General features: G+C 36.6%; 1 protein-coding gene across 1 annotated transcript in view; it reads right to left on the bottom strand.

Annotated features, from left to right (window-relative positions):
* whrn (whirlin) overlaps positions 1-18,620 on the bottom strand; it is a 31,449-nt gene extending 12,829 nt beyond the window's left edge. Inside the window, exons 1-4 of the mRNA XM_023338259.1 lie at positions 18,418-18,620; positions 16,589-16,625; positions 6,862-7,074; positions 6,478-6,699 (exon numbers count right to left, since the gene is read on the bottom strand). Of these exons, the coding sequence (XP_023194027.1) occupies positions 6,478-6,699; positions 6,862-7,074; positions 16,589-16,625; positions 18,418-18,533 (588 nt within the window). The 5' untranslated portion in view covers positions 18,534-18,620. The remainder of the gene's footprint in view (positions 1-6,477; positions 6,700-6,861; positions 7,075-16,588; positions 16,626-18,417) is intronic.
* Positions 18,621-19,572: the final 952 nt, after the last annotated feature.

Raw genomic sequence — 19,572 nt, 5'->3', positions numbered from 1 at the left:
AAGTATTTTTTTGGTGGAGATGCATCCTTTGCTACAGATGAACACATAAAGGAATGGTTTTCTTATCCGATTGATCGACTGTCAGAATAATTGATTACTGAAATAATCGTAGTTTGCAGCCGATGTTTCAATCCCAAAACAAACCCCAGATTTCATGGCTGCTCCACATTTGTTCACAAGCTAGACAGGAAGCAGTGCAAGCAAAGAAGACATCCAGCCCTCAGAGAGACACTCAGAGCCTCCATGTCTTCTTTTACAAACAAACACACACACTGTGAAATCGATAAGGAGTCATCAGCTCCGCTCAGAGCTGGATCTGGAGGACCGACCCGTCTGACGTGGCAAACGGAGGCAAATCGGACCGCGAGCGGCGCCCTTCATTTAACTCTGCTACTGAACCAAAACAAAAGCCCCATCATTCAGCTTGATTAGCCCTCACTGCAGCATGTGGAGCACTTACACCCCGTTCATTTATCACAACAGTCAATCGACTTTCCGCATGCAGAGATGCGTCTTGCCCTGTAAGCAAACGTGGGCTGGCTGCCATGACGGTGCAGCACCTGCAGCTGTGAGCAGGTGATGCACAAAGATTCAGCAAATTCAGGTGGTTGTGCTCATTTCCTGCAGCATTCTGTCTTCCTGCCACAATAGATCAGATCATCTTTAAGTAATTCAGGAATTTATAATATTAATTAAAAGGACTTTTAAAAACAGAGCTGTTGTACAAAATAATGGGAAAACAAAATAAGTCAGCGTGTTTGTCTTAAGGCAGATGAATGGAAAGTTTAGTGGAAGGCAAAAGCTACATGGAAATACTTTTCAGCAGAACCACATTTTTATGCTAAAATATATGAATAAATTAATAAGAATTATAAATTAAAAATAAAATAACCTTAAAATTACAAATAAATTAAAAACGTAAATTGCAAAAAAAACATTTAAATAAAATAAAAAAACTGACAATTTATGAATAAATACATAAAAAATTACAAAACATAGATACATAAAAAATTGTAAATACAAATTACAATTATGAATATATAAAATATTTATAAAATAAAAGACATCTGAATTTACTGTTTTCACTGGCTTTATAGAAATCATTTATTGATTTATATCACTGTGTAATTATTCTTCACCATCAAGGATTTTCAGTTTCAAAAATAAAAGTAACTTTTGAATAATACTTAAAACCAGGGTTCCATCATCTCTCTCTTTTTATCTCACGCTCACAAAACAAACTTGGCACCGTTCGGTGGTTTTTGTGTCACTACAGCGCCACCGATTGGTCTGGCAGACCTACTACTGCAAACATATCACAATTTAATCGTTTCATATCAGTCGATATAGATAATTATTGATTAGTTTATTATTTGTTTGTTTTGAATATCTAAAATCCTGCCAAACTGTTGCCGTGACATTTCCTGTTTTATCCAGTTTTCTGTTCGCGTCGTCGTTTTTTTTATTTTTAAGCAGTTACGAAGAACGGTGGGGAAACTTGAAACTGCTGCTGCGTCAGTTACCCAGCAGGTCGTTGCTAGGTAACCAAATGTGGCGGAATTTGAAACCGCTACTTACCCAGCAGGCTGTTGCTAGGCAACCAAAGAGTGAGCGAGTCTGTTGATTCCACCAGCCGGTTAAAGCCTTTCCTCTGCCTAAATCTGTGGTTCTGGATCGGAGTTCAGTGAGTTTTCTATTAGACGTATTATCTATTGATATTGATCACATATCTATCGCAATGTGTGTTGTTATTGATTTATTGTCCAGACCTTTTTAATCATTTCCAAAAGTATTGCAGATGTTTCATCCAAACCAAATAGTTTTTGTTGCGTCCTGGGCTTTGGGATAAAAACATAAAAAAACAAAATGTCCCCACAGTAACAGCAATACAAACATCTATTGCTATGCACCTGATTATGCAGATACCTGCCTTTGTGAGTGGCTCAGGAACACAGACCCACCCAGCTCTCTAATCTGCCTCATGCAGCAGCGGCACCAATCACCCACGGGTCCAAAACGGCACAAACAGAAGCCACACAAACAGCCTCCAGAATAGCCAGCATGCTAACGCGGCTCCTCAGAGGAGGACAGGCTGAACCTGCCTGAATGAGACGGGCTGCTCGGCTGATAAACCTGAAGACAGTCGACGGCTTATCTCTGCAGTCACCCAACCAAATATTCATGCATTTACTACTTCCTGTTTGGGCTCGTATGTGGACGCTTTCCAACAAATAAGAGCCAGAATAAATACAAAACATGCATGAGAACATTAGCAAACCGAGAGCTGCTGTTCAAAACCAGCTGAACTGTCGCCGGGTAGAATAAACCCCCAAATCAAACACTTTCATCTGAATATTCAGAGGTTTTCTCTAAAAACAACAAAAGGCAGGTTTCTACTCTTATTTTAAAAAGTGATATTTAATTGTGGAACAATATTGCAGAAATGTTCACAAATATCTTCCGAGTCAAGTCTCTAAAGAGTGAAATTAGCATTCTCACGTCTAGGCTGCCTGAAACACAACATTACTGCAGGTTATGAATTTAAATCGCTAACTCTGAAATTAATTTGGTACATTAACATTTTACTTCTTCATCTGTATCAGAACATGTAGAAAAACTGAATAATTACTCAATTAAACCCGAAAAACATGAACTGATTGTGACCGTGGATGTTTAGATGCTTGTGAACGCCTCTTAAATAATCTTTCTTTTCCTGTTAACAGCTCAGTAAGCTTTGTTCCATAAATTATTCATGATTGATTATTAAAACAGGGTTTTACTAAAGGTGACCTATTATGCCTCCTTAAACAGGTTAGGATACGTCTGTGGGCAAAACAAATCATGTTCATGACAGTTTTTGCACAAAAACACTCTTAGATAGTGAGATTTTAGTCTGTTTATACAACCGTACAACCTAGAAAAGCAGCAGTGGAGCCTCCTGCACAACCAACAAGACTGCAGCAAGGGGTTTCTGGATGCTAAGACAACAGCAAAACTCACAGTGCAAAGAGCAGTAAAACCACCTGACCAAATGTCCTGGAACTCAGCTCTGGTTGCTAGGTAACGCGCTGGACTTTGCCATGGTTGCTAGGTAACTGTTGCATGTGACTCGACAATGTAGACTCTACATTGTAGAGGCTTTTGAAACGGCTCGTTTTCTAGACACTCAAAAAACAGCTAGGTGTTTTTTTACTGCTTGGACTGGTTTTAGAGGAAGTAGAGACTCAAATGGAAATACATAAATGTGCAAAACCTGAATTTTGTGTAATAGTCTCTTTTAATGTCCATACATCTGTAACTTTCTGCTTACGATATCTTCTCTGTCTGTAGCTTAAACAAAAAGTTTAATAAAATCAACGAAACCCTGTTAGCTGAGTTCAGAGGCAGAAAGCAGAGATACTGACACATTTTTTAAATTTAGGTTTGAGTCGCATTTAGGTGGCAAAAACAAAACAAAATAAATGACAATGGACATGTAGTGGGAAGACTGAAGACTTAAACTTGTGAGAAAAGCCTCGCCTTGTCAAGCTCAACCTTGGATGTTTTTAATCATTTATTTCTAGATAGTGAGATTTTAGTCTGCCAATAGAGCCGTACATCTGTGAAAAGCAGTCGTGGAGCCTTCTGCACAACCAACAGCAATGCAGCAAGTGGTTTCTGGACGATAAGGCAAAAACAAAACATTTACACTTACATACAGCAGTAAATCCAGCTGAGCAAACCTCCTCAGTGCTTGGGTTGCTAGGTAACCGTTGAATGTGACTCAACAATTACAAGGTTTTTGGAACAGCTCGTTTTCCAGACACCAAAAAACATTAACTGATAACAAAAATGGCTTGGTGTTGTTTTTTTTAAGCACTTTAACCGTTTTTAGAAGCAACAGAAACCCAAAAGCTCTGTGTCTAGAGCTGCCAAATATTTCAGGGAAATATTTAAATGCAAAAACGTAGCTGAAAATTGCACTAATAATAATAATACTAGTAAAGTGAACGTGACTCTCTAAAAGCTTTAGCTTCTCCACTGACAAAATACTGTGTTGGCCATTAAAGAACAGAGTCAATTTATGTATTTATTTTGCTCCTCTATTTATTTTATTGTCTTGTTTTGGGTTTATTGTTATCGACAACCAGGAACTTCTGCTGCTGCCTGTGAAACTTAAATGCTTTAAAAATCGACGTCAGGAGATGAGCCGCCATCATTCATTTAAATAAAATCTTCTGAGAGTCACAGGAAGTTACACAAGTCTTGAAAATATCCAGATTCTGCTCTGAATGATGCTTTTTCCTGTGAGGCATCCCATAATTTTGGGACGTGAGGCAGCAGGTGAATTATTATCGAACTGACCTATTTAAAGGGTGTGAAGGCTGAAAGGTATAAATGATTAAACGCTTTGTGAGGGTGATCCATTTGTTTTATGTCAACTCTGTCAGAAAAGCAGCAGTAACCTTTAAACTCAAGCTTTCCAGTTGCTCCAACTTTTATAAACTGTGAATAAAATTAGGATAAAAGCAGAAAGTGTTTTTACTGGAGCTTGTTGGAACGACTCAGGAAAAGGAAAAGTGTTTTCTCTGCACCGGCTGCATGTGAGATGTATTAAGATCATTTGGTTGGTGGCACCAACGCAGCGATGGAATGGACCTCAGGTAATGACTGCGGTCATATTTGGTTTTTTGGAAATAAAGCGCCCGGCTGGATTTGGCAGAGACGGAAAATGATTAATGAAACCCTGAAGAAATGGAACGAAAAGAAACAAATTGTTTCTCCTAAAAACCTAGAATTGATTCAGACGGACGATGAAACTGTTCTGATATGAGCCCAGATTTTATTCTCAGGATATTAAGATTTTATTCTCATGTTACTAAGATATTATTCTGTTGTCATTATGACTTTATACTGTCATATGAATATATTCTCAGAACTACTACTTTTCTTTCATACTTCTTTCTTTCGACTTTATTCTAGGAATACTGTGACGTTTTGTCACGACTTCTGTCACATTTGACTTTATTCTTGTATCATTACTAGTTTTTATCTCGTATTATTACAAGTTTATTCTCATAATAATGACTATTTTGTATTATTACAACTTTTTTCTCGTATTTTGACTGTTGTTCAATTTTATTCTTGTATTATTAGTCCTTCTATTATCACTTTATTTTCTTATTATAATTTCTTTTTATAGTTTGACTAATGATGATTCAACTCGTAATTTGATTATTTTGGTAATTTGTTTTTTTCTGACCCTAATAAAACATTGTAGAATAATAACCCTAAAAAAGTGGAAAAGTTACTTTGCATGCTGTTCTTAGATCTTCTTATATAATAGACTCTTTGCTATTCATAACCTACAGTATAATTTACTGCATATTCTGATTTTGTAAGCAATGAGAGCAAACAAAAAGCCAAGAAGGATAAAAAACACAGCAAACAAAGCCACTGCAAAAGCACAAAGTGAGATGGGAATCAGTGTGTTGGTGTTTTTGATTCGCCTCAGGGACGCTAAATTGTGTCGTTCTGGTGTTTGTTCTGCATTGGCGATGGAAGCCATTCATCATGTTCAGCAGCAGATCCTACCTCCATCATGTCTATCAGCCACAGCAGCCTCTCCTACGGAAGGGGAGACGGGTCGGGTTAAAAGCAACAAACTGGGGGAATGAAAACCCATAAAACATCCGCAGGTGGAAAATGAAATGCGGCATCAGAACAGCGTCTTTACGAAACAGATATTCTACAAAAATACTGGAAATGATGACGATCTGAAGCGGCATGAGGCAAACAGAAGATGATAGGAAAATAAAAACAACAAGCTGAACAGAAAGTTTACTGAGAATCAGTGATAAAATGATACAAAATCATAAGAAAGCAAAAGTAATGGAAACAACCTTCTGTGGAGAATTAACTTTTCAGCCATTTATCAGCTTAGGACAATAAATCAATAATATATATCAAGATAGACGTGTGATCAATATCAATAGATAATACATCTGATAGAATATTTAGTATTCAATATATAAAATATTCGCTGCACAGCATTCTGGGAGATGTAGGCAGAGGACATGCTTCAGCTAGCTAACCTAGCTTGGTGGAATCAACTGACTCACTCACTCTTTGGTTGCCTAGCAACAACCTGCTGGGCAGGAAGCAGTTTCAAGTTCCCCTCCCCCCAACTTTGGTTGCCTAGCAACAACCTGATGAGTAACTGACTCAGCAGCAGTTTCAAGTTTCCCCTCAGCGCCTCAAAACTGCTTAAAAATAAAAAAATAACGACACGAACAGAAAACGTGTGACTTAACAAATAGGAGGTTTTTGAAACGACTCTTTTTTAGACACTAAAAACTTTAACCTACTGATTTATTAAAATGCTCGTGTTAATTTCAGAAGCATTCGAGACCCAAATGGAAGTACAAAAACAGACAAAATGTGAATTTATCACAACAGGTCCCCTTTAAAAGATACAGCTTGGTAAAGCTGGCCTACCCGCGCAGAGCTGAGCGTTGTGTTGGTCAGGAAGCTGGCTGATGACGACGTCAGCGTGTCTGGAAACGACACCATGGACAGGCGGTCCGGCGGCGCGTTGGCGGCGCCCGCCGTCCCCTGCCGCGCCTTCAGGGCCTGGATCTCTCGCCGCAGCACCAGCCCGTCGAAGCGCTCCAGGTCCTGCGGCGTGACCAGCCCTCTCACCTCCGACAGGAGGGAAAACTGAGCAAGCACAGAGAAGCAGACGCATGAAGTAGCAACTTTGAATCAATTTGTCCAGCGTTAAACATGATGAAGACGATGGAAATCAAAAAGCCACGGTTTTAAATCTCACGAAGCTTCAGTTCAAACATCAGAGGTACAGAAATCGATCCTCTAACCTACCTTGGCGTGCGTGTTGAGCAGCTCGAACAGCGCCATGACCAGCGGCTCGATGCCGATGTGTCCGTCCCTGTACTCCTCCACGTAGTAGCTCATGGTCTGACGCTCGGCTTCGGTCAGCAGGTGGCGCGCCTGCTCCTCCAGCATGGCGCGGGATTGGTTGACCAGGCTGGACAGGGTCACCTGAGAGCCGGCAACGCCCTTATAGAACCCGGGCTGCAGTCAGTGGAAGAAAAGACAAAACACAAACCTTTTATGGTCAGACCTTTCTGGATTTATTTTTATTTTTTTTGCTCCTAGCATGAATAATTGACCAACTACTAATATCAATAAAGCAACAAATATGTCTCAGTGGTTATCTCTTCTGCAGGTTAGAGGTTTTAAAAAACATCATATAAAGAGACAAAACCTTTGATATCCTTCTGTTAATGATGGAAACAGAAATACCTTGAAACTAATGAATAAATAAAAATTCACTGAAAATTAACTAATAAAATCGTCTGTTAAATCATTTTAAAAGAATTACATAAACATAAAATGCATTAGTTTAAGATATTTTACCTTATTTGTATGAAGCTTCCTACATAATCTCTGATTTCTGGTTTCATGTTTTCACCTTTCAGAACTGATCTGTATTTGTTTTTCCTAAATATTCTATTTTGATGTAATCAATTTATTTCCAGCTCTTTCTTGAGAATTTCATGGCCCTTTAAAGTTATTTCCTGATTAATATAATACGATGTCATCTGCAAACGAGGTGAAATTTGACGCCGCTAACTAAAACGTTAGGTGCGCAAACAGTAAAGCAATAATCATAAACATTAGGTCCGCTAATGCTAAAGCGCTACGTGGTATTTAGCGGGAGCTAATGTTAGAGCACTAAACTCAACCATGTCGATAACGACACAATATGTGTTAAAACATAATGTTTCGCCCTCAACAGGGTCAAAATTGTTACAATGCTCCTTCCTGCATGGTTTGCAATTCAAGAAGTGATTTTTAGAACAGATTTTTAATTCAGTAAACTAATTGAGGACAAGTTAGATGTGCAAAACGTTTTCAAAGTTAGCAAAAATGCTAAACTGATAAGCAAAAACTTAGCTCTCCTATTAGGGCATAATAAATTAACATTAGTATATCACTGCCTAAATGCAGTGGTGGGCATTGCTAATTAAAAACTCAGTCGTGCTAACTGCAAAGCAGAAGTCATAAACATTAGTTCTGCTAATGCTAAAGTGCTACAGCAACATAATATGTAGCGAAAGCTAATGCTAAAGCGCTAAATTCAGCCATGTTGATACCTACAATGTGTCAATGATACACGTTACAATTTATATGATTAATTTAGGAGAAGCTAAGAGCTGAGCAATATCAAAGTTAGCTCTGCTATTAGCGCATTAGCGGAAGTTTAACCACCTACCTAGATGAATAAGGAGGGCAAAGAGAATAACAATAAAAGAACAAGAGGAAATGAACTGAATCAAAAAATAAACGTCACCAACTTACACTGGAACTGTACTTTCATTCCAAATGTATAAATTACCCTCAGACCTCCGTCTCCCTGTTTCCCCTCATTCATTATCATTATCCTGGTTGCGCTCGCACTGCAGCTTGCTGCTGAACAGAAGCTGTGATGTTCACACATGTGGGCAGCCGGGATTTTTTCCCTCCTTGTTACAGCTGTCAACGTTGCGCCAGATGGCGTCTCTGTCATCCAGAAACTTCTGAGCTGTCAATATCGCTTCACGGCTCCATATCTCCTCCTTTTCCCGCATATTTTCTCCCCCTCTCTCTGTTATCTTCTTGCCTACAAGCAGCTATTCTTTAATTAACTCCTTAATCAAAGACACCACTTCAAAGTCAACGCTTCGGGGTCTGTGCCTGACTCTGTTTGCAGAGATGAAAACAAAAGGAGGAAACAGAGCCGGTGAAACCTTCCTACGTCTCTCTTTTCTCCTTCCCACCTCATCTTCAACTCTCGCTGTCATTATCAGCTGTGGTTGTCGCAGGTTCCCCCCTCGTTTGAGCGCAGCCAAAAAATTGACATGGCCAAGGTGAATTGAGCCGTTGCGCTGCCTGAATCCTAATAACCGGAGTGCTTACCACGAGGATTCCTTTAAAGCTCCTGTGCTCTGGTTACTTAACTCAAGGGCGCAGCAGAGCGAAGCGACAGGACCACACTGGGAATGTGAGCGGCCTATTGCTGTCAGATTACGCAGCGGATTGACACTTCAGGGAAGTTTAAAAAAATAAATCGGTGTCACTCAGCTGGAGCGGAACACCTGGAGTTACCTACTAATAAGACGTGGGGAACTTTAACCGTGAGGATGCGGTTTTCCAGTGAATGGACGTCCTGTGTAAATGGTCTGAAGCTGGATCAGCTCCATCGCTGCACTCATTTACAGTCCAGGCTGCTCAATGCCAAACAATTCATCAGTATGCCAAGCAAATAAGGCCTGTGAGCAGACAAGGAAGGGATGTAACCATATGAAAGCTTTGTGAGATGATTATCAAGACTGTATGAAAGATTAAAACCTCTCTATCGAACCTCAGTGCTGCGTTCAGGGCAAAATCTGGCCTTTAGGAAACAGTGGTATTGGCTAAGCTACTGCTAAAGTGCTACACAAGCTAATGCTAAAGCGCCAAATTCAATTCAATCTAAAAACATTTACATTTCCTGCAAAAATGCAGTGAGAATGCTGTCATTTGGGATTAGTATTGAATTAGAGTTACAATAGGGTTGGAAGGATGGTCAGATGTAACAATGTGAATGCTTAGCTATTGCTAAAGTGCTATGGAAGCTAATGCTAAAGTGCTAACTTCAATTTAAGGGAATTAGGACTGTATTAAGATTGGAAGAAAGGTTGTGTGTAATAATATGAAAGCTGTGAGATGATTATTATCAAGACTAAAATATCTCTGTTGAACCTCAGTGCTGCTGCGTTCAGTGCAAAATCTGGCCTTTAGGAACCAGTGGCATTAGCTAAGCTAATGCTAAAGTGCTACAGAAGCTAATGCTAAACCGCTAACTTCAATTCAAACTAGTAATATTTACATTTCCTACAAAAATGCAGTGTGAATGCTGTGAGTGGAGATTTGTGTTGGAAGGAGGCTTTTATCTAACCTTGAAAGGGAACAACTCTATGTTTACATGATATTTTAAATGTTCCCTGAAGCCCTGCGATGTTTTATTCATGTTTACAACATGTTCTCTACTGCCTGTGTCTTATTTTGTTCCTGAGTGTTTCTTGTGTGCAACAGAGTAAGTTAGGAAAAGAAGAAAGAAAACGGTAAGAAAGGAAAAGAAACTGCTGTGTAAATAGTTTTTACACTTCAAAATAAGAGCATGAATATAAATGTCTAACTACTTAAAGTATTCTTAATAGTCCATAACCAAAACTTCAACACAGTTGTCAACTGAAATTTTACAAAATAGCCAAGTAAAGTAGCGTTTTAGGATTTATTCGGATAAATTAATTTAGGGGAAGCTAAGTGTGCTAACCATTTTTTTAAAGTTAGCAAAAACGCTAAATAAAAAATGTGTTCCCTTGTTAGTGTGCTAGTGTGCCCAACTCTGCAATAAAATAATTATGTTATTGGTGTAGCATTTAAAGAAGAAAACTGTTGATTTTTTAGAAATAAAACATATTTTTGGTAATTTTAAGTTCTTAAAAATGGGTATAAACATCCATGATTCCTCTTATTTTGTTCATAAAGCGCTAAAGTATTCTAAAAATTTAATAAACAAAACTTCAACACAGAGGTTAAACTTTATTCAATAGAAATTTTACAAAGCAGCCAATTAAATCTGTACTTACCCAGAAAAAATAATTTTGTGGAAGCTGAGTGCGCTACATGTTTTCAAGGTTAGCAAAAGCGCTAAGCTAAAATTAGCCCACCACTGGTTCCAACCATACCATTCATGTTTCAACCACTTTCAGACATAATCTGGATGTGATTCTGAAACAAGGTGATGTAAAAAATCTCCAGCAACAAACCCTGACCAGCTTTGTGCTCATCCTTTGCTCTGAATCATTCTGGTGTCTCTCAAACCACATTCATTTGCTGCAGATCAGCTCCCAAATGGGTTCAGGGGGAAACTAATGATTGAAAATTGCTGTGTGACCTACACTTAATTAATTAGCTTATCTGTCTGCTTTGGCCTTTAGGCAGCAATTCCAGTTAGGAGGGAGGTGGAGCACGGCTAAATGTAGTTCAGAACTGACAGAGACGGAAACCTGGTTGCTTGTTTAAGCGGTGTACCCACCTGCAGATAAATATTGATGCTGCGGCGGTGGGAGGTTAGCTGTGGGGGTCGACTCCAACACGGGCTGCCTGACACACATGGAGGAGCGGCAGCGCCTTGAGTTATCGCATTGCTCCTTTCCTCTAAGCCCAAAAGCCCTAGCGCTATACATCTTCCCCTTAATGCCCCCAGACTGGCTCCATCATGCTAGCACAAAGCAGCCTGTTCAGTGGCTCGTTCTGAGCTTCTTCATGAAAACTGCAGCATTTCATTTTCCTCTTGCTGCATTTTATACCATGATTACTTCAAGTTGACACAATCTTCTTCCTGATGTCTGTACCCAGCAGATTTAAGCTAGCTAGTTTAGCAACAGAGCGTTTAAGAAACCCTTAGCAACAAAACGTATGTGTGCTCATTTATTACAATATGTGCATAATATTATACGTATACATTATAAAATACTAAACATATTTAAATGATATAATATATCTTTTAGGTCTGGAACTAATGACTATTGTAGTAATCGATTAATCGATTGTACTAATGATTAATCGGAGGAGAAAACTGGCTCATTCTGCAGATTTTTCATTTTACCAATTAAATTAATTATTTTATGTAATATTAGAAATGTGTTAAAATATGTATTTTAACAATATACCAAGATTAATTCATGTCACAATCTTCCAGCCAATTTAAGCTAGCTAGGTTAGCAACAAATTGCTAAAGGAACCCTTAGCAACAAAAAGTGACAATATATTTCATATGTATTCATATATTGTGAAATGTATTATTAAATAATGTATTATAATATATATATTTATGTGATATACTGTAATATATTTTAGTGTTGCAACTAAGAATTATTTTAGTATTTGATTAATCGATTGTACTAAGTATTAAATGATTAATCGAATGAGAAAATTGGCACATTCTACAGATGTTTTATTTCACCAATAAACCCTTTTTCATGCAGTATTAGAAATTCAAATGAACAAATTAATCAATCCCTTTTTAAAATTAGAAAATAGAAATTTTATTACATAAAATTGAAAACAGCATTTGTTTAGTGTAGACTTTTTTAAATCTTTAATGCAAAATGTTGATATTTGTATTCAATTCTGGCTTAATTACAGCTCTGACTGTGTTGATTTTTTAGAAAATTCCTGTTTTTAAAAGTCTGTATACTCCAGTTAACAAGTCATAAATAACTGAATTAGCTGACAAGTATTTCAATAATTGATTAATCACGATTAATTGATTAAATGTAGTGAAACATTTTCAAAATGCTCTCAATATTTTGGTTTATGAAATAGTTACGACTGCCATATATTTTAAGATATAATGTAGTGGTAGATACATCGATAGAGTTCAGATTAACTGAATATTTATTTACAAAGAAGCAGAAAGAAGAAGAAACACTCGGAAATTCAAAGGCAGCAGAAAACTTTTCCCAGCATGAGAACAGAGCTGGAAGCGGTGAATAGCTGCAGTCAGCGTTGGTGTTCTGCTCCGTCTTTAAGGGCTTGGTGGCGATCCAGTTTCATTTTTCCACACCAATCAAGGAAAAGCGTTTATGGTTCTGGGTTTGTGTAGGAGGGACTTGTCATCCGAGGAGATGAATAGCTCTTCCCGAAACATGCCCACAAAGTTTAAAAGCAGGCTTTCTACTCACTCAAATATAAAAAATTCATACAATTTGCCTTCTCTTTGCCAAATCATTAACATTTTATAACACAAACTTGTTGCAGTGTTAACTATTCCCACATACTGAAATGCTGCCAAAGATTACAAACTAAAAATGGAGCCAGGTGAAACAGGAAATCACAGCCAGATTTTATCCAGAGTGGATAAAAAAAACACAATAACCAAAGCAGTGTTTGTGAAAAATGTCTTTAAAATCAGAAATTACTGCCGCATTTAATATTAACCAGCAAATCAGACATTTTGATCAACCTGCTTCTGCTTTAATCTCGCAAATATTTGTCAGTTTTCTATTTTCTGTGGGTTTGTTGACAATCTGCATGAGTATTTTATGTCACTGATTGGTTGGCAGCCATGATGCATTCTTTTTTTTCTCGGGTTTTGATTGGTCTAGAAACCAGAGGGATGTTATTTGTCTATTTTAAATACAAAGAAAGCATAACTTTCTAATGACTGAGTTTCTGCAGCTTTTAACTACAATTAAGACTTTTTAAGACCATTAAGAAAGGAATTCAAGACTTATATCTTCACAAATATATATATAAACTTCATACATCCAACTGGCAATAAATTAGCATTTATCCACTATAGACACAACAAAGTTTGCTAATTAGCAATGATATGCTAGCAGTTAATTAGCCGTAGCCTCAAAGTTCCTCAACAAAAAAAAATACATATTAAATATGAGATTAAATAGTCCTGTGATTAACGCATTTAAGGCCAACTTACTTTTTAAATATGATTTAAAATAAAAGAGATATTTTAAGGCCTTAAATTCGGATACAGAAATGTAAGACTTTTAAAGGCTGCATTGACACCTTTAAGTCTGTGTGCACGCAGCTCTGGAATTGGATTGAGAAATCCAGAAATTTCAGAAATGTTTGGTGACAATTTTAACTTTCCTTTGAAAACAAACAAACAAATGAAACAGCAAATTATACTGTCCATCTTTATGGACTTAAACCTTTAAGTCCATAAAGACTTAAAGATTTATGGACAGGTTTTCATGTTTTGGTACTACTGTTTCTTTGTTTTTGTTTGTTTTACAGATAAATAAAAAAATACCTTATTGATCCTCAAAGGGAAATTGCTTATTTGTTGACAAGCAACTCCAATTCAAAGTGTTAAATATAAATGTATAAATATAACAGTAATATAAAATTTATAATGATAAAAACAAAATAAAGAATGTACATGAAAATATGTGGGGCCACAAATATAATCTTAAAATATGAAGTTTTTATATTCATCTTATTTATTTTGGAGCAACTACAACCAAAAGTGAATCTTCTTATGTTCTGTAGCTAAAATTATCAAATAAACAACAACAACACTATTTTGTTGATTTTAATAATAATTTAGTTTTGAGCAAATAAAAAATATAAAAAAGCACAAAATGTTTGTTTAAAATGTCTTTTTTGTTTCCCCAAGTGCGTTTAACATAATGTTTGGACGCCACTTCTAAACAAAACCGATAAATAAATTTAAATTTGAAACTTTTCAGTTTCTCACACACCCAGCCTCCTTCACTGCGGCGTCCCGGTTCTGTTGGACCCAAACTGTCCATCAGAGTCTCCGTAATAAAAAGTGAGCTCTCCTTCCCACCTTGCTCTTCGCTGCCGTCAGCTGCTGTCGCTTCCAACTTTCCTGCCATTTCGACATTTTCTTCACAAAGTCGCAGCCAAAGTCAAAGCGGAGGGAAAGTGGTGGATCTGCTGAGATAATCAGCGACGGCTTCGGGGAATATTTGCTTAGATTTTAAAAAGTTTGCCACGCAACAGTGATCTCTGAAACATTGTATTTAGAGCAAAAGGTGAAATGTGGATTATATTACTGCAGTTTTTAATGTTAAATCCCCAGCGGTCCCATTAGCTCCACTCTAACCTTGAGCTGCTGCTCATCCATGCAATCATGAAATGTTTCAGTCTGATTTAATATCGCTACATTAATGTGAAATTATTCCAGGGTTTCGCTTTCTGTTATATCAGCAACTAACCGTTTGAAAATGGTCACATATCTAACGTCAGATGAATAAACTCGACAAAAGAGTTGCTTTTGGATAAATTAGCAACATTTAAATATACTTTAGAGAGTGTCAGTGAATTATTTCGTTACAAAGATACTTTGTGAATAACTACAGATTCAGAAAATGAAGAAAAATAGGTGAATTTCTACATCTTTAAAAAGTATTTCACCTCGTTAAACATCGAAAAAGAAACTGGAACCATATAATTACAAAGTTAATTTTAATTAAACTTAAATAAGGTAAAATAAATGATGTGATTTGTTGGTAAAATGTTTTGCAGTTGTTGCAGTTTTACTTTTATTTGAGTCACAAATCTATAACAAATTTATTGTGGGGTTCCACAAGGTTCATCACTGGGATTCCTGTCATTTACTACATTTCTTGCTTTTAAATTGCTACAATTCGCAATAATTTTGTTATAGAAGGTATTTAAACTATTGCAATAATTTTGTTATAGAAGGTATTTAAACTATTGCAATAATTTGGGAAAAAACTGACATGAATTGGCTTGATGCCAATTATTTGGCTTTAATTTTAGTTTTACGTACTTTTAGCATTCTGAATTAAAAATTAATGAAACGTGTCTAAAATATAATGTACAGAAGTAAATATTGACAGCAGGCCATGATTAAAATCATAAATATAAATTATATAAGATCAGTAATGTCAGTCAAAAATATATCAACAGTGGTAGAAACTACAGAATATTTTTAGTCTCAAACAATCATTGATTCTTGATTAATTGAGTTAAAAATGTACTTAATAGCCCCAACATTAACTTGTGATTAATTACATGTATTATAGACATTTTATTTATTAATAATTCCTTTTTTATTCTTAGAAAAAAATACCAACCGTAAATGTAAACAAATAATTACTAAATTACTGGTTCTGAAAATAACCAGTTAGTTGTTTACTGGTTTAGTTGGAGTCAAACAGAACCAGATTTATCCTGTGAGGAATGGTTTTAATTATTTATAATGATAAAATCATGAAAAAATAAGATTTTTTTGGGTTGATGCAAACATGGTAAAATTAGCATGCTAGCTAACAGTAACAGTGTTTCACTAAGAGCTGATTTTATAGGAAAGTTTGCTTATATGATAGCATTAGCTTCCTCGCCAAGAATAGCATGTTAGCTTACATAAATTAAGCCTATCTATGCTAATAACTGCTTATGTGACCAATACCTAAAATGCTAATGACTCATTACCCCGATTAGTTGATATTAGCAACAACAGCTAGCAATAGCAACAATAGCATGTTAGCTATGTGGATGAGGAGAATGTTTTGGTTACCAATGCAGCATTTAAATTGTAATTTGTTTACTTTGTAAACGTAGGACAATTATTTAGCTTAAGCTACAGCTAACTAAAAAAAGTATTAATACCCCCGCTGAGAGCAAACAAAGTTTAGTTTAAGGAAACAATGGCTCCCATTTTTGATTGCTAGCATTTCACCAGTGAATGAAATGCTAATCACATTATGCAGCTACAGCAGAGAATTACCACCAAAGAGGAAATATACGAAACTGATGAACTCTGTGATTTCAAAACATGGAAAACAACAAATCAGATGGATAAATATTTATCAAATATGTTGGTTTTCCTGCTGCTTATTTGTGTAACTTCATGCAAACATTAGAGTAGCAGAGGAGAGACTGTGTGGTTTATGACATCACTGTTTAAGATAAAATCACGTCACTGGTAATAAACATGGTATAAAATGTTTGTTCAGATCACAGGTGAAAATCTCACCTTTCCTGCTGCAGAAGCTCCTTGATCCACAGAGAAGCTAAAGAGAAACAAACAAAAAGAAAAACTGATGATTAAGGAGAAAACATTACTGAGGTTATGATACATTTTTTAGATATACTTTCAAAAGATCACTTTAATCTTTTAAAAGTGATTATCAAAATATAACAACTAAACTTTTACTTTTTCTTTTTTCACTAATTAAAAAAAATACACATAAAAATATTCTTGTATGAAATCTCTAGTAAGAGAAACATTTTATTTTGGAAATTTATTCAGACATCCTAACTGCCACAAATTAATCTAATTTAATATAAAAACTTATTTAAAATGTTTTATTTTTTTTACTGTTTTTTTGCAGGTATCATATTTAAAACTAAACTTCCATTTTTATTTTTTGTGCTATCATTTGACTGACTTAAATTCACCCATGTTTATAAAAATATATGAAGTACCTTATATGGAACAAACTTAGTAAAACTTAACGAAATCTTTACACATGTAAAAAAAATAATACTCACTTTAATAAAAAATTAAAACAAATTGATCTGAGCTCAGCTTTCTATGCACATATTTTAAATTTAAGATGAAAAGAACATTTGAATGACTGGCAGCTTTTCATCTTTTGTAACACGTTTCTCATCCATCACAGCCTCATGAATGCACAGCGCCTCTCATTTTAAGTCTTCATCACAGCTTTTGTGTCTCTGAAATGTGGCAGAAACTGTTGTTCACAGAGAAACTGCAACACGAAGCGTAAAAATGTCTCCAAGGCATTTTTCTCCATACATTCAGAGCTCAGACACGGAAATGTAAACCACAAAACAACATTATTTCATCTTTTTCTCTCCATCTCTCTGAAATGGTTAAAGGGGGTTAATGCTGGTGACAGTTTTCAAATGTCTGGTTGAAGTGAAATTTAAAGTACACAGGTGTCTAAAATAAAATAAATACTATCAGGAAGCATTATAAGCCAAAACTCACTTTACTCCTACTAGTAATGTACTAAAACATTTGGTTTAAAGATTTACTATCACTTTAAAGGTATAAAGCAAAGAAATTAATCTGCATTTTTACTCATTTATGAATGCAATACAGTAAGGCTGAAACGATTAATCGGATTATTTGTGATTAATCGATTACTAAAATAATTGTCAACTAATCTGTAGTAATCGATTAATGGCTTTATGGCTTCACATGGTTCAAAATCTGCATATAAAAATCTCCTATTAACCAGTAAATTATTTATTTGCATTTTTAATCTATTTCTAAAGCTGTATAAAAAAAAATCAGTATTTTGGCTCCATTCTTCCCCGTTACTGTTTTGACAAGGGGGTCAATTTGACTTCATAGTTTTGGCCTATAAGTCTGAATATAAGTCTGAATACCTCTGGCCTAAAAAAAAATCTGTATTTTGTTACTTTTTTCATTTATTTTTGTTCCTTTTGTTCCCGTTACGTTTTTGGCCAGGGATCCAATTTGACCTCACAGGTCACAGGTCATATCACAAAAGAGTTTGGACTAAAAAGTTACCATTTTGTTTCTTTTTCATTGTTTTTTGTGTGTTGGTGTTAACTTGTTAACAAATTACTTTTTTGGCCAGGGATCCAATTTGACCTCACAGGTCACAGGTCATATCACAAAAGAGTTTGGACTAAAAAGTTACCATTTTGTTTCTTTTTCATTGTTTTTTGTGTGTTGGTGTTAACTTGTTAACAAATTACTTTTTTGGCCAGAGAGTCATTTTGACCTCACAGATTTAATCTGTGAGTTTGGACACCCCGTGCCTAAAACATCAGGAAACCAGATCACAATCATCGGCGGACGCTGACCTGGCCACGCTGCTGTTGGCGGAGCTCTCTGCGATCTGCGAGCTGGCGATCCACTTGGTCTCCCCCACCACGGTCCGGGCGTGCGGCAGCCGTCCCACGTCCTTCACCGTCATCATGAGGTGGCGCGACGACTTCAGCACGCGGACGGCCTCGTCGTGCGGGATGCTCAGGAAGTTGTGGCCGTTGACCTCCAGGATCTGGTCGCCGACCTGCGGGGACGGAGCGGAGAAGAGAGGCGTGGTGGGAGGGGCTGAGCAAGGCGGCGAGGGCGGAGCGGGCAGACACTGTCACATGCATGGGGTCAGAGGTGAGAGGTCAGAGAGAGGTGGAGGTGTGTGAAATGTTTAATGATTCAGAGCGAGGCAGTTGTCGCAGCTGCAGCTCGGGGCTCGCCGGACGGTAATAATTAGGATTAAAATGTGCTCTGCTGGTTCGTATGGAGCTGAAACGACTTTAAAAGTAATTTATCTTCGGATCAAAGAGTTCAGGCTGCAGAGGAAGAGTAATAACGTTCCCACTAAGAACCACCGTGAACTGCACCTTCAGCTGCCAATAATGAGCCTTTTCTGTAGATAGACGAACAAGACTCTGATCTGCCCTGAAGGAACATGGATCCTATATTTCTACTGTTGGTAAAAACTAATCTGAGTTTTAGTCACAAATTCACTGCTCTGCTCAGACAGGGAGCAACGGATGGGAACTCAACATCGCCATCTTTACACCACATTTGGTCCAAGCAGATCTGATGCAACTTAAATGTATTTAATACACAAACTACTGAAAATATTTAAGCTTTTCAGATTGAGTCTAACTGATAAAATCTCAGAAAACGCCAACAGGAATTTTAAAAGTCGACAAGAAACGTAGTAACAATTGTAAAACATTTGACCTTTTTGAACTTTTACAGGTTAAGAATTTAAACTTTCACTGTTGTGGAAAAATCTGAAGTCCCTTCCGAACATTTCAGAAACAATAAAAGAAATTCATACCAAAAATCACAAAACCTGAAGTAATAGATTATTGTAGAACACTGCAAAAACTCAAAGTCTTACCAAGTATTTTTGTGTTTCTGGTGCAAATATCTTAGAAAACTAACCCAGTTTCAACAAGATATAGGAAGTTGTTTTTAGTAAATAATTCTTAATTCAATGGTAG

This window comes from Xiphophorus maculatus, chromosome 8 (assembly GCF_002775205.1).
Source record: "Xiphophorus maculatus strain JP 163 A chromosome 8, X_maculatus-5.0-male, whole genome shotgun sequence".
Lineage (NCBI taxonomy): Eukaryota > Metazoa > Chordata > Actinopteri > Cyprinodontiformes > Poeciliidae > Xiphophorus > Xiphophorus maculatus.
Note: the sequence above shows the minus strand (reverse complement) of the source record. Positions and strands in the feature narration are given on the sequence as shown.